General features: G+C 39.5%; 1 protein-coding gene across 12 annotated transcripts in view; it reads right to left on the bottom strand.

Annotated features, from left to right (window-relative positions):
- Positions 1-13,377, bottom strand: part of DNM3 (dynamin 3) — a 170,556-nt gene that overhangs the window by 65,219 nt on the left and 91,960 nt on the right. For all 12 annotated transcript variants that reach the window (XM_051624811.1, XM_051624818.1, XM_051624812.1 and 9 more), the window contains one exon: positions 2,261-2,370. In XM_051624811.1, coding sequence (XP_051480771.1) covers positions 2,261-2,370 — 110 coding nt within the window. The remainder of the gene's footprint in view (positions 1-2,260; positions 2,371-13,377) is intronic.

Here is a 13,377-nt window from a genome sequence, read left to right as displayed (position 1 = left end):
TACCATCCCCTCCCCCCAAGTAACCCGAAACTAAATTAATCTTTACATTAATTTTGAAAAGCAAGCCACATTCACAAATACACTGTGTTCAGAAACCAGAAATCAATGGATTAGCATGAAGCAAAGCAACAATTAGATTATTTCAACAGACCTTTACTGATTGTCTGTTCCCATTTCCCTAAGAATCTGGGTCAGGGAACACAGTTCCCAGTTTAGGACCAGATCACTTTACTCAAGCCCCAATATCCATGCTTCTGCTGACACAATCTCTGAATTTAGGAGACAGCAGAAAGTGATACCAATTTGACCCATTTGTGCCAGCAGGCAGATTTTTAGAAATACCAAAAATCAGCTGGTTTATCGGAAAAAGAAGGATTGCTGTTGTAATTCAAATTCAATGCATATTTCTTCAGGAACCAGTTCTGTCTTCTTTTAAGCTGGAAGATTGTCTTCATAATGTTATTTTGTCATCTTAACACCATGCTATCATGTCTTAACGTGCCCATCTAGATGGAGGGATGTTTTTAGAGCAGCCTGCAGATGCTGAAGGCTCCACTCACAGCCCAAATAGCAGGGTTATTACAGACATAGCAAACATTTTAGACATCTGACTCCGAAATCCTTGCTGTCCAGTGTGTATGAAGATTCTGTGAAAATGTGAATGTATGGCTATGTAACACCCAAATATATCCCAAACTTGCCAATGAAAATGCATGCTTCTCTGGGATTTTCACAGCAGTTCAGTGATTAATATTTAAGATGAGGAAAAAAACATTCAGAGCCATTAGTCAAGACAAAAGAGAAGCAATGAGCTAAAATGAACAGATTTCTCAAGGAAGGAACTTAATATACACAGCTGATATCAAGCCAGTAGGACAAAGTGATTTCTTGACTGATTCAAGCGCAATGTTGGGATGATTCACACACATTTATAGCAGAATAATCAGAATTAGATTAATTTCTAGCATCTGAAGATCATTTATGGTTTTAAAAACATGAAACATTTTTCAAAGCTTTTTTCTTTGCTCTAGACACGCAAGTGGTCAAGTGTTTGAAATCTTATTCCCAGCAAGTATGTGTGTGACATACTTTCAAAGGGCATCTCCTAGCAGACAATGTCCACATGTAGGCTAGCTGAGATATTAGCAGATATAGGCAAAGCCTTCGCAGGGTAGTTCAGAGTGAGACTCACATTGCGTCCTCATGTTTCTGGGGCCAGCAGAAACTTGACAACCCAGAACTCCTGTGCTTTGCCTTTGCTTTGCAGAAGGGAGGGACATTCCTTGCTTGTGAAAGGTCTATTTCTGGCCAGTTCAGGGGCAACAACAGCTGGCTGGCTCTGCAGGGAGCCACCTCCAGCTCTCATCATCTTGAACAACATCTGAATGTATTGCCAAACTTTGGTAATGCAACGGGGGGAGTGCACGGGAAGGGACTTAGCAGAAGAGAAGAGGAAAGCAAGGACATCTATCCATGCTACCACTCCCGTGAATTTTACTATTTTTTTTCCCAAAAAAAAGAACTTAAGAGAAATTGCACCTTATCTGCTGAAATTAATTCCACTGAGAGCTGCAAGTGTAACTCTCCTCTTCAGTAAAAAAATAAGAATAAAATTTACAGGTCACTTTATGCCTTCAAGTGTTGTCATGTTTCCTTGATTTATTTTTGCACAGTAATCTGAATTGACTGTGCATCAGGAATAGGCTTCCATTGAGTACTCACACCACTTAAATCAGAGGACAGAGTCTGAAAGTAAAAGTATGAGGCAAACACTACAAAGCAAAGGTTCTAATTAATTAGGGAAGCAGAAGAGTCTCATTTGTTGTCCACTCAGCAGTATTTAAATGCAAACAAGCAACAGAATGACTCCCAAGATTACAGACAGGCAAGAAAGTGAAAAGCAATGACGTTTTTGTGATTTACACCAGTTCAATCTGGTCACAAGGTACAGAAGTCATAAATGTTTTGGTAAGCCGAGGTGATTGCCAAACAAAACAACAATAGCATCAGCAGACGATTATTCAGCCACACAGAAGAACTAGATGACTAATCATGGAGCAGTTTCAGCCCATGAGTGGCTAGGAGGACACTAACCTTTCATCCCATGGTTATGCAACAGCAAAGAAGCAGATAAATCAGGAGTATCGAGATCTTTGTTCACTCAACATAGTGTAAAGACCAGAACTGCACTCTCAGATGTTAAAATACTCAGCTAGATGCAGTATTATAGAAGTATCTGCAGAACAGCACATTTTCTTACCTCTGCTCCGTGTTAAACAATGCAAAGACATGTTTGCTAGACATGAAGCTCTTTTCAACATCTCGCACTTTCAAGTTGTCCAAAGGAAGCATATACTTCTTTTCTTTTTCCTAGGAAAAAAAACCCAAACAAAAATAAACCCAGATTAAAATAACAGTAGGTGAGAAGTCTCCAAGAAGCCTGATCTCAGCAAGCTCTGTTTAGTTTGTCATGCCTTCAGTACATTTATTATCTTGAAGGAATATCCAAAATGGAAATGTCTGCTTATCTTTCATAGACATACCTCCAACAGAAATGAAACTTCAATTCCAGTTCTGTTTTTCACTGACCATTTTAGCACATTTCATGGAATCATATAATGGTTTGGGTTGGAAGGAACCTTGAAGATCATTTAGTTTCAACCCCCTTGTTTCTAATAAAAAAATTCCATCTCAAACACATAAGAATCTACATTTATTATTCTTCATTCCTCTGAATTCTAAAAAGAAAAGGGTCAGACTTAAATAAAATAAAGTATCTAATCAATGCAGAACCCTTCCACCATGTCTGCGTAGCAACTGAAGTAACCTGTGATATAAAATTAATCTCTATCTAGAATTAATATTATTACTTATTTAGGGGTGGCACTTGACAATCCCAGGGATAATTTTTCCTCCAGTGGAAAATATAACAATAATACAAATCAATCAAAATCATCCCATCATCAAGGTTTTATATATAACACACACAAACAAAACCAGACTCTTAACTAACCGGCTCATTTCTCTAAAGAGCAGAAATTATCTATTCACTCTTGCTGTAGCTAATCCGTTTAGCATTTTCAACACAACTCATTACAGCACAATCGCTGTAATTACACCTTTTCTAGGTTTCTTGCTTTCTGCCACTCCAAATTAAGGACTAGTAACACTCTCAAGCTACTTTATGAACAGAACAAAAAATCTCTAAGATTATTAGCTGTTCCCATTGTGTTAAACTTCCTTGAAATCCCCATTATGGTGGATAAACCAGAGCAAACCTCCCTATTTTGCTTTGCAAATACACCTGACATTAAGTAGAAGAGATTGAAAGACAAGAGGGGTAACACTTGCATCCTCATCCTCCCATTCTGGTTTTGCATATCACAATAAAATTGCTGGGAAGGGGCACTAACAGTACAGAGTTTAAGAACTTTCAAAGGCCATTAAGATACTGCTAACGCTGGTGCCATTGTCATGGCAGCAATGGAGTGGGGAGAGGATTCGTGTCCTGGAATTTGTGTAGAGGATACCAAATGAGGTTCTCATCAATTCAATTACCTAAAGAGCCTACAGAAGTTCTATAAATCAGCAAAATTGGAAAGCTTAAGAATTCCTTCACAGTCCTTTATCTGCCAATGGGAAACAAGACTGACTAGTTTCTGTTTAGCCTGCATCAGAACCAGCTGTAAAGTCTAGCACCCATTGCACTAGCTGGAGAGTTGTGAACTGGGACATCACTTATGGTGGTTGGCTCAAGTAAGACATGTGCATGTGATAACAGTTCATTGTACACCGTAAAAAGGGCAAAAGGGCAAACCAAACTAGGACTCATTTTTCTCAAGACATATTTCCCAGAAGACATCCATAAAAGTAACTTCCCCCACGCAGAACTGGAAGAAGTCCTAGCTAGACTGAGATGTGTGTACTGTGAAGGCAGATGCAATTCAACTTGGCTAAGCTTCAGCAGATTGCAAAACTAAACTGGATGAGACTGCATCTAAGAGTGAAACTATAAAATACAGTGACGTGTCCAACAATGGCTCACTTTCCTAGACAGCTTCATAACAGGCCTCAGTAGAGGAAAAAGCATATTTCAAAGGCCCTTCTGGAAAAGCATTGTATCAAACCCACTGTGGGAGTAGTACATAAAAAGTATGTGACCGATTTTCAAACTGCCTCTATCTTAGCCATCCTAGAAATTACCCAAAAAATATCATATATATGTATAATCTTCACTCTCATCTAACAACTCCGATGAAGGAGCCTAGTTTTGTGATAATTTATAGCTGTTTATCACAATTCATTATCTCTATTTGGCTTCCAGGGAGTATATACTCTCTGAACCTCTGGGGTTCTCCCTCAAGGAAGAGTATACTGTCACCAGTGTACTGATGAGACAGTTTGTTCTGACAGACACTATTTACTGTCAAACCAAGCAACCACAGATGAGCAAAAATAGAAACCAATGAAAAAAAACTATACCAAGAATCTGATTGTCTAAACAAAAAATCCACAAGCAGGAAAGTTTTATAAATGGTTGATGCCAAACTGTGAGAAAGCGTTTCTTCTGTAGCCACCAGGAAAAAGGAAATGCCTACTGAAGGCTAAGAAGTGGTTGGTATTTATTTACATGGCCTCCTACCCACATGCTGGGACAGAACAGTTTCCAAGAAAAGGAAATCATAGGGTGCCTACACTTGGAGTGAACAGAGGCAGCATGTCACCTATGGGAGATGAGACCTAAATACTGCTAATTCGAGGAGAAAGGTACTACTGCAACACTAACGCGTAGCAGCAAAACACACAGCAACATTTTTTTCAAAGAGAGGGAAAAAAAATAAAACAGAGCATGAGCTATGTCAACAGCAGATGAGCCCAACATCATTTTAGCTGTAGCTCAATTAGTATTATGTTATGGCAGGGCAAAAAAAGCTCCAGCCAGAACTATCTGTGCATGTTTCCACGTTTCCCATCCTGAGAGGCTGACAGCAAAAGAAACAGGGAATGTATGAAGCCTGGGAGGAATGGGGCTAGGCACACTTCTACAAGTGATGACACGCACATAACTGTGGGTCCAGTTTGTCCCCCTCAACATTTGTTCTTTTTTATTTATAGATTTTTATTTTTATAATGGGGCAGAGAACTTACGCGTGACACGAGGGGAAAAACCAGCACATGCTGATCTCATGTAGAGACTTTGCCTCTCTTTTTCCTACACAGAGGAGAGGAGAAGAAGGAAAAAGTGGGAGGCAGCATAGCCCACTCCTGTCTCTGTCATATGAAAAAAAACAACACACCCCATAATGCACCTTGGAAAAACAAACCAACCTGCTAGCCTGGGGAGGCCTTCCCACCCTTGAGACAATGTTTCACCACTCGTGGGCATAAGTAGCACTCACATCCTTAATGGACTGGTTCTGTTCTCTGACAGGCGTAAGCTGCCAGGAACTGACAGCATGATGTAAATATGCCATATTACAACTGCCCCTTCCTTCTGCAGTGTTTAAATGTACTAAAAATAAATACTGCTGAAGTCCAAAATGGCACAAGGGATGCAAAAAATACAACTGCAGCTCCCTTCCCCCCAGCAAGGTCTCAGCCAGCACTTCCAAGCTAATGAACTTCACTTTTAGCCAGAGGCAGAAATAATTCTCTGATTTTGGAACTCTTTAGGTTCTGTCAGAACAGCAGAAGAAAGCTTGGACACAATGACAGCCAGCTGCATTATAAGGGAAACAGAATTTATTTGCTTCCAAGAAAAGAGATTGTTAAATTATTTCAGCTTCTTTCAGTTATCAAACATCATTCTCATTTTTATTTGTCACATGAAGATGGCTCCTATGCACCAGCAGCAGGCAGGACACTCTATCCCCAGTTGGCATCCTAGCAAAATTTGTGCAGAACAATTCAAAAACATGATGCTCAGATTCTGAAAGGCAGGTCCCAGCCCAATCATCAGCCTAATCACACTTTCAGCCATGTCACTGGAAATGGGGTTGGTTTGCTCTCCATTTTGTTATGCTTTTTACAACACCATTTGCCGACTGGGGGGTCACGACACCAACCAAAACCTCTCTATGCTGGTGGTGGGGACCAGAAATCCAAAGAAATCAAGCTCCCAACTGGGACCTGCTCTCACTGCCAGTACAGAACAGCCCCCTCTGTGGCATCTGATGAAAACACAGACTTTTAAGATGCCTCATAGCAAATCTTATAGTATTTAAATCAATACCCAAGAGCTAACCATATTCTAACTTTAAATATACCCAAGATAATTTTACTGTTTCTATTTAAGCTTAACTTTCTCTCAGTTTAGAAAGCTGCACAGCATCTTCACAATGGTCTCTGCTTTATCACACTTGACTTTAAACCTTACTCTGAAAAACAAAGCATTAGATACTTCTGTATTACTGCAAACTTTTGAAGAAAAACAAGGCAGTTTCAGACAACTTAGCTATGTGGGACTCAGGCCCAAACATGCTCCTGGGTACAGCTGTAGAAAACATAATTCTAAACTGTCTATAAAATGAAGAAGGAACTGCTTTAACAGAAAAAAACAATGCATACATAAACATTCTGAAATTTTTATGAAAAGCATAGTGAAAGAACACCTAATAAACTGCAGATGACAAGACCGTATTCCTTCCACCTATGCAATTCTCCCTCCAGTCTTCTACCATCAACTTCTACATTATTTTAGCTGTTAATAATAAAACACTTTCCCAAGAATTTCTATTCTTTGACCACTGAAACCAGATTCAAATCACCAGAGCTTCTGATTCTTCAATATTGCCATGGGCATAAAGAAGCACTCTCATGTATACAGACTACTTCCTATATGTTCAAGTGAAAGTTTTCAGACAAAAACTTTAGTCAAAAGATGAAAAATTATCATCACATTCCCTGAGACTTCTCCACAGGCAGGTAGATTGTACCTCCATGATGCACTACCATTTCCCTCCCTGCTCTGCTCTCCCCTGTGCCAGGAGTACTCTGTAGCTGTGCTGCACCACAATGGATGCACAGTACCCAGAGAGCAGTTTTATTACTCTATCTGTTATATCTATATTGACAAGAAGAATCCAGCATGACAGAACTGTCACATATAGGTATATATAAAATTAAATATCAACAATGACACAGAGGAATCACTATGCCACACACAAGAGAAACAATTCTAGGAAAATTATAGGGAATGAAATGTGAGCTCCACATTGAAAAACTCAATACAAAATGTGACAACAGCTTAGGGTGGTAAGTCAGACTGTTAGAAGAAAGGAGCACATGGCACAGAAACAAATACAAACTCTTACATTCCCTCAGTGCTATCCCTGGGTGTGTTTAAAAGTTGTCTAGATGTGGCACTAGGGAACATGGCTTAGTGCTGGACTTGGTAGAGTAGGATTAATGGTTGGACTCAATGATCTTAAAGGTCTTTTCCAACCTAAATGATTCTGTGATTACAAGATTTTACTCTCTGCCATGGTGGAGATCAAGAGTTCCTTGTACAATCCAAAGCTGAAAATGCCAAACCTGAAATGGCAGCTGAAAATGGAAGATGTGATTACAGAATCAAGCTATTTCAGGTTGGAGTTAGTAACTTTTTAAATTTTACATTTGTAGTATCTTTTCTAAGCAATTAGGAGTACTCCTGGCACTTCTAAGACAATCTTTCCTAAATTTTTCTTTGCACATCATCTTGTTTTTTCCAATGTTTTGGTACTTCTTGTCACAATATATTATTAAAAAAATTCAAGAGATGCATTATATCTTTGGAGTTTCTTCTGAATTTAGCTATGGGAGTAATCCTGATGGTAACGTTAAAGGTTACACTGTTTTTCTCTCAACTGGTATTACATTTGTTTCTGCACTTTCCTTCTGCCCAAACTTCTTCAGGAATAGGAGCACAAGACTTCATAACTTCATATTTGAAATAATTCATCCCTTCAAGATATGGTAACTGGTGTCTTTCTTGAAAGGAGTTTACTAACCTGCTACATTTCAAGACTTCACAGAAGGATGCCAATGTAGGATCTCCTTATGTCACTATTTTACAGCATGGCTGTCCAGCTTTCATTGAAGGTTTACAGCAAGCTGAAGATGCAGCTTGCCTTCGTGCAGCACACACCAGGGTAGAAGCCTGCAGCCCAGCTGCTCAGAGATGGGCAGCCCTGAATCCCTCCTCCTTGCCTGGAGGAGAGGATGGGCACAGCACACAACAATGAACAATCAGAGTCCTTGGGGAGTGCTGAGCTGAGGAACCAAGCTGGTCCTTAAGTTGGAGCTAACAAGCCTGCTGCACCAGGCTAACTCTATCTCTCATGTCCCTCAGTAAAGAGGGGTGGCTGAGCAGGCATTCCATTGTAGTACTGCAGACCCTGAATGGCTGGATTAAAAAAAAAATATTTTAAAAAATCCAGTTATTTCACCAGTATTCCCTGTGCCTTTACACAATCTGTGTATCAAACAGAAGTGCAATAGTTTCTGGAATAGAGAAAAAAGTCAACACAATTCAAGATTGCCCCTCTTCAGAAGAGGTGTTTATTATCCATAAGGAAATGGAAGGGCTGGTCTTTCACTCATTGTGCTGTGGGGATGTGCTGTCAGTAAAAGGATTGATCTGAGAAAGGGCCTGATGAAGAGGAAATCTCTGGTTAGCTCCTATTAGTTAGGATCTTGAAAGGTTATTCTGAATTTGAGAAAACTTGCCTGGGAAAGAAGCCAGCAATTCCTCTGAACTGAAGTGGTGCTGGCATTTAAAATTGAGAGAAAGCCCCAACTGATGAACCAGTTGACAGTCTGGAAAAATTCTGCTGGATGTGTCTACTGGCTGCTCTGAAGGTAGAGGGCGGGGGAAGTATCTTCTGACCTTTTTATCCCTTGTAACGAAGCCTGCTTATGACAGCTTGTTTTTCTCTACTGGTGCTCAAGGTTTTATTTTTCACTCTTCACCTACTACAAATCATCCAACATTCACAGTGGTTTGTGGGAGCAGTAGTGCAGGAGGAAGGGCTCTGGTGCAGCAAACCTGTGCAAGCAGAGGGCACCGAGTGACAATGACATGCCAGTTCCTGGAAGAGCTGGCTTGTCAGTTGGGAACAGCTTTTTTTTTTTTCTTTAAACATACGGTTTACAATTTTGCTTTTTACATATATACATACGTGCATATAAAAACATGTTTATATATATTTACGCATACACACATATACGTTTTGCTGATAGGTTGTTTGGTTTTTTTCTTTAACAGAAATACAATTCCTGAAACCTATTCTTTTTGAATAGGAGTGCAGCTTGCACTTCAGTCCTGAGGTGATGATGGTCTCGGTGGTTGAACCCTTCCAGTTCTAATGACCTCCTACATTAGGAATACTAAGTTAAGATTGAAGAAACCTTTAAGTTTAGCTGTATTTTTAGCTTCCAGGATTCTCTTAACTTGCATATAAAAAGAGAGCCTCTCACTTATACACCTTCCAGAATTCCCAAGTAAGTACATGGAGATGATACACCTTTGCTACAGTACGCTTTTGTTTCTGCTGGAAAGCTATTTCTTAAAATGCTTCTAGCTTTTGAATGCATTTCAGTTTCTATAAAATGAATCCTAGAAAAGCTCAGACTCCAGAAGCTGCCAGGTATTTTTCTTCAGGTACAAACTGGTATTTCTAGATGCTGTGTGTGTGTACATGCATACACATGTGTGGAAAAAAACCCCACACTTTCTTATTAAAATAAAAATTATAAATATGCAATTACATAATTAAGTAAAAAAAAAAAAAAAAAAAGCAGGATTTTCCTGAGGCAAGACATCTGTCTCTGCTATAGTCCTGAAGAGGCAGCAAAATACACACACACACACAAATTAGTTCATGGCACTTATGCTGCCCTACTTGCTTGTTATCATTAAAAGCTTTCAGACAGTAATCAATTTCACTGTGGTGGAGATTACTGCAAAATGCATTAAGAAGTTCACGCCTGTGGCAATGGTCACTGAAAATATTTTGGAAAGCATCCCAGAAGTATAAGACTTTTTCCAGACATCCGAGAGAAACTCTGCTATGACAGAGCTTCTGGTGTCAAGTCCTCCCCCAACACTCTCTTCCTTTTTTTTTTTTTAATAGCAGCATTTTCGAAAGGTACATTTCAGCTTTTTTTTTTTTTTTTTTTTTTTTTTTTTTTTTTTTTTTATTAAGCAAGCCAAGGTACTTGGGTCATGGAAAACATTAACTTCTGAGACAACTGTCTGAAGGCATCTCCTTCCTTTCTCCATATACCAGGCATAAAAATACCCTGGGTTCCTAATTTCACCAAAGGAAAACTGTTGAATTCTAACAAAAGTGTGAGAAAACCAGAAACCTGCTTACTCCCTCATAACAGCATTTCTAAATTTTTTGTTAAATAAAAAAGTAGCCCTAGGGTTGTTCCAGCTTTAAATAAACAAAAATGGAATTCACCATAATCATCAAGCACTATTTCTACTTTGTAACAAGAACATTGCCTTGAAATGCTAAGTGACATTTGCCATCAAATCTTCCAGGGAGTGGGTTATAAAACGTGTCTCAGAATTTAACAAAAGATAACTTAAAGCAGTCCTGGTGATGTGCAGGAAAACCTGTAAACCTCTGCCCTTGGAAACTAATAGCTATTAGATGGAATCCTGCTTAAAAATATTAAACAGGAAGATTGTTTCCATGAAACTGTCCCAGACTGAAACACTCCTGAATCTCACAGCCAAAGTTGTTCCTTAACTAACCTTAAGTTGTCTTGGACTGTTGCTTCAGTAGGTACTTGAACACAAGCAGGGAATGCAAACTTTATTAACTGAACTCCAAAAAAGGAAACTGACAAGGACAGGCATGGGAGCATGGAGAAAAAGGTTAGTAGAACATCCAAGACATCATGAAACTACTGCACCTTAGCAACAATCAAGAGCTAGATGACCGCAGGAAAAGAACATCAAAGCATTATTTAAAGTTCTTGTCATTAAAAATGCAACTGCAAGGTGCTGGGCTTAGCATTAGTCTACTGCTGATTCCTACCACTAGGATGCACATGCGGAGGGAGGTGTGTGTCTGTGTGTAGGAGACCTGGCAAACATGGAAGTCCTCAATCTGCAGACTCCTCATGTTAAATGAAAATGTTTAAGAGTTGCTCACCCACAGGCAGCTCCTTGCTGTTAACAGCATGTTGGATTTTCATATGTGGTTGTGTGTACTGTGAAGGACACTCAACACATCCGTTCATAGAAAACAGAGGTCCTGTTTCAGTATCACCCAAAGGGCAGAGGACACCAAGCTTCCTACAACATACCTTCACCACACACAATTGAAATGGAGGGACAAATTCTACTGTCTTGGCTACATGCTCTCTATAAATATCATGGCAGATAATGAACTCAGACAGAGGTCAGCAGCAGGTACCACAGTCTGGGGAAGCTTCCCTGCTTGACATCCTCAAACTGAAATAACCACTACTGCCCACGTGCCATCATTACCCTTTTGTGTGATGGCAGACCTTGACTATTTTATTGGCAGATCACCTCTGTCAGTTCCATACCTGCTCACATTGTGTCCTTGCTTATACACCAAAGTATTAGAGACTGTCAATACTTGTCACCGAAGGCAGGCCTCCTGCAGGCCCAGTGCAGACAATGCCCATGTCCAGCAACAGATCATCCAAAGCTGTGTTTTGCATCCAGGTAGAACAGAGCACACAACTAAGAAACAGGCCAGTGCAACACTCTGCAAGAGTAAACTCAAAGCAAGTTTTCAGTCATGTGGTATTTGTTTCACTACATTGGAGGTGACAGCTAGAAACTTCTGCTAAGAGACTCATGTGCTGCTGCAACTGAGACCTGTGAACACAGCAGGACTGTCACTGTGTAGCGCGAGAGGCACAGGAGGGGAGTGGGGTGCTGAGGCCAGGAGACAACATCTGTGATGCTTCTGGCTGCCAGATTAATTTCCACCAAAGCAGACACAAAGGCTCAGTCACGAGAGACTCCACCATCGTTGCTGTGAGCAATGAGCAAAAAAACTGGACAATGAGAGTGTATCTCAAGAGTATCAGCACCTGGGAGATGGAGGAATTTCCCTTGCTTCTGCATGGTGAATGAGGTCTTCGGTAACTGCCAGATTAAGAATCTTGCAGTTATATTCTTTTGCTATCACCAGATAACATCCTTTCTAATAGATGAAGAATTTTTTTTTTTTTTTCTAGTTTCCTTTGTCTCTCTTCCAATCCAAAATAACATCAAACCTTGACGCTTCTTGCTTTGACATTTGAAAATGTAATTTCTGCTCTGTATAAAATAACATTCCAGTTGTCCCTTGCCTGGGTTCCTACAATCAAGTATTATTCTGATTCATACCTAACACCCTCTTTTATTCCATGCTGTTTGCTTAGAGAGGAAAATACAAATTGAATATACCAATGAGTAGACTGGAAGTTTTGTTGAGATGACAAACACCTGCATTCACTTCATCATCTCTGTTAAGATACTGTCAGTTGGGACTGCCCAAGAACATAATTGGGGAAGGAGCTCTTTTCTAAGAAAAAAAACCTAGCTCTAACCAAATACCAACATAAGAATTATTTTCATCATACTCCAAAAATTTCCAATGTGCAGCCTGGATAGCTATTGTTGCTGAGATGGTAGTAAGAAAGTAAGATTTTAAGTGGTCAGAAAACAAGATGTCAATTTTGGCTCTGCCTATACATGCTCAACTTCAACTGTTTCAAAGAACCCATGAAATGTACAATGTCTTAGAAAGTCTCCAGGAGTTTAAGAACTATAAACAAACAATTACAATGTAAGAGGTAATGACATTATTGCAAACACAGAAAAGACAACACATAAAGGCATATTGAAATCTGAAGGTTGAAACATGCCTGCAAAAAATATTCAATTTTTATAGTATATAGACAAGAAAGATAACACTGCTTCTCCAGAAGGAAGATAAGTATTTATTAGGCAACACAGCACTTCCTCAAGAACACAGGTCCTCATCGATGCTGACCCAAAATGCTATAGATTATCAATACACTGGCCTTAAACTTGTAGGACACTATTGTATTTGTAAAGAATCACTCCAAAATACATATACTAACTCTACATAACATTGACATATGGAACTGAATTCCCAGAGAGTCAGTCAAAGTTCTGGGCAGGAAACCAAATTCCATTATTTTTTTTTTCTTTAAACACTATGTCAAAACACTCCTTTCACTCGTTACTTTTGCTTTGAAAGATATACTCCATTACTCCTTAATGTCATTAGCTTTTGCAGATACTGAAACCAACAAGGAGCTGCTGCTGGGAAAAAATGTATTACAACCATTTCCCAACGCTGATTTATTTGGATTTCTTCAATGTGAAAGAAC

This window comes from Apus apus, chromosome 7 (genome assembly GCF_020740795.1).
Source record: "Apus apus isolate bApuApu2 chromosome 7, bApuApu2.pri.cur, whole genome shotgun sequence".
Taxonomy (NCBI): Eukaryota; Metazoa; Chordata; class Aves; order Apodiformes; family Apodidae; genus Apus; species Apus apus.
The sequence above is the reverse complement of the archived record's forward strand: the minus strand, read 5'-3'. Positions and strand labels throughout refer to the sequence as shown.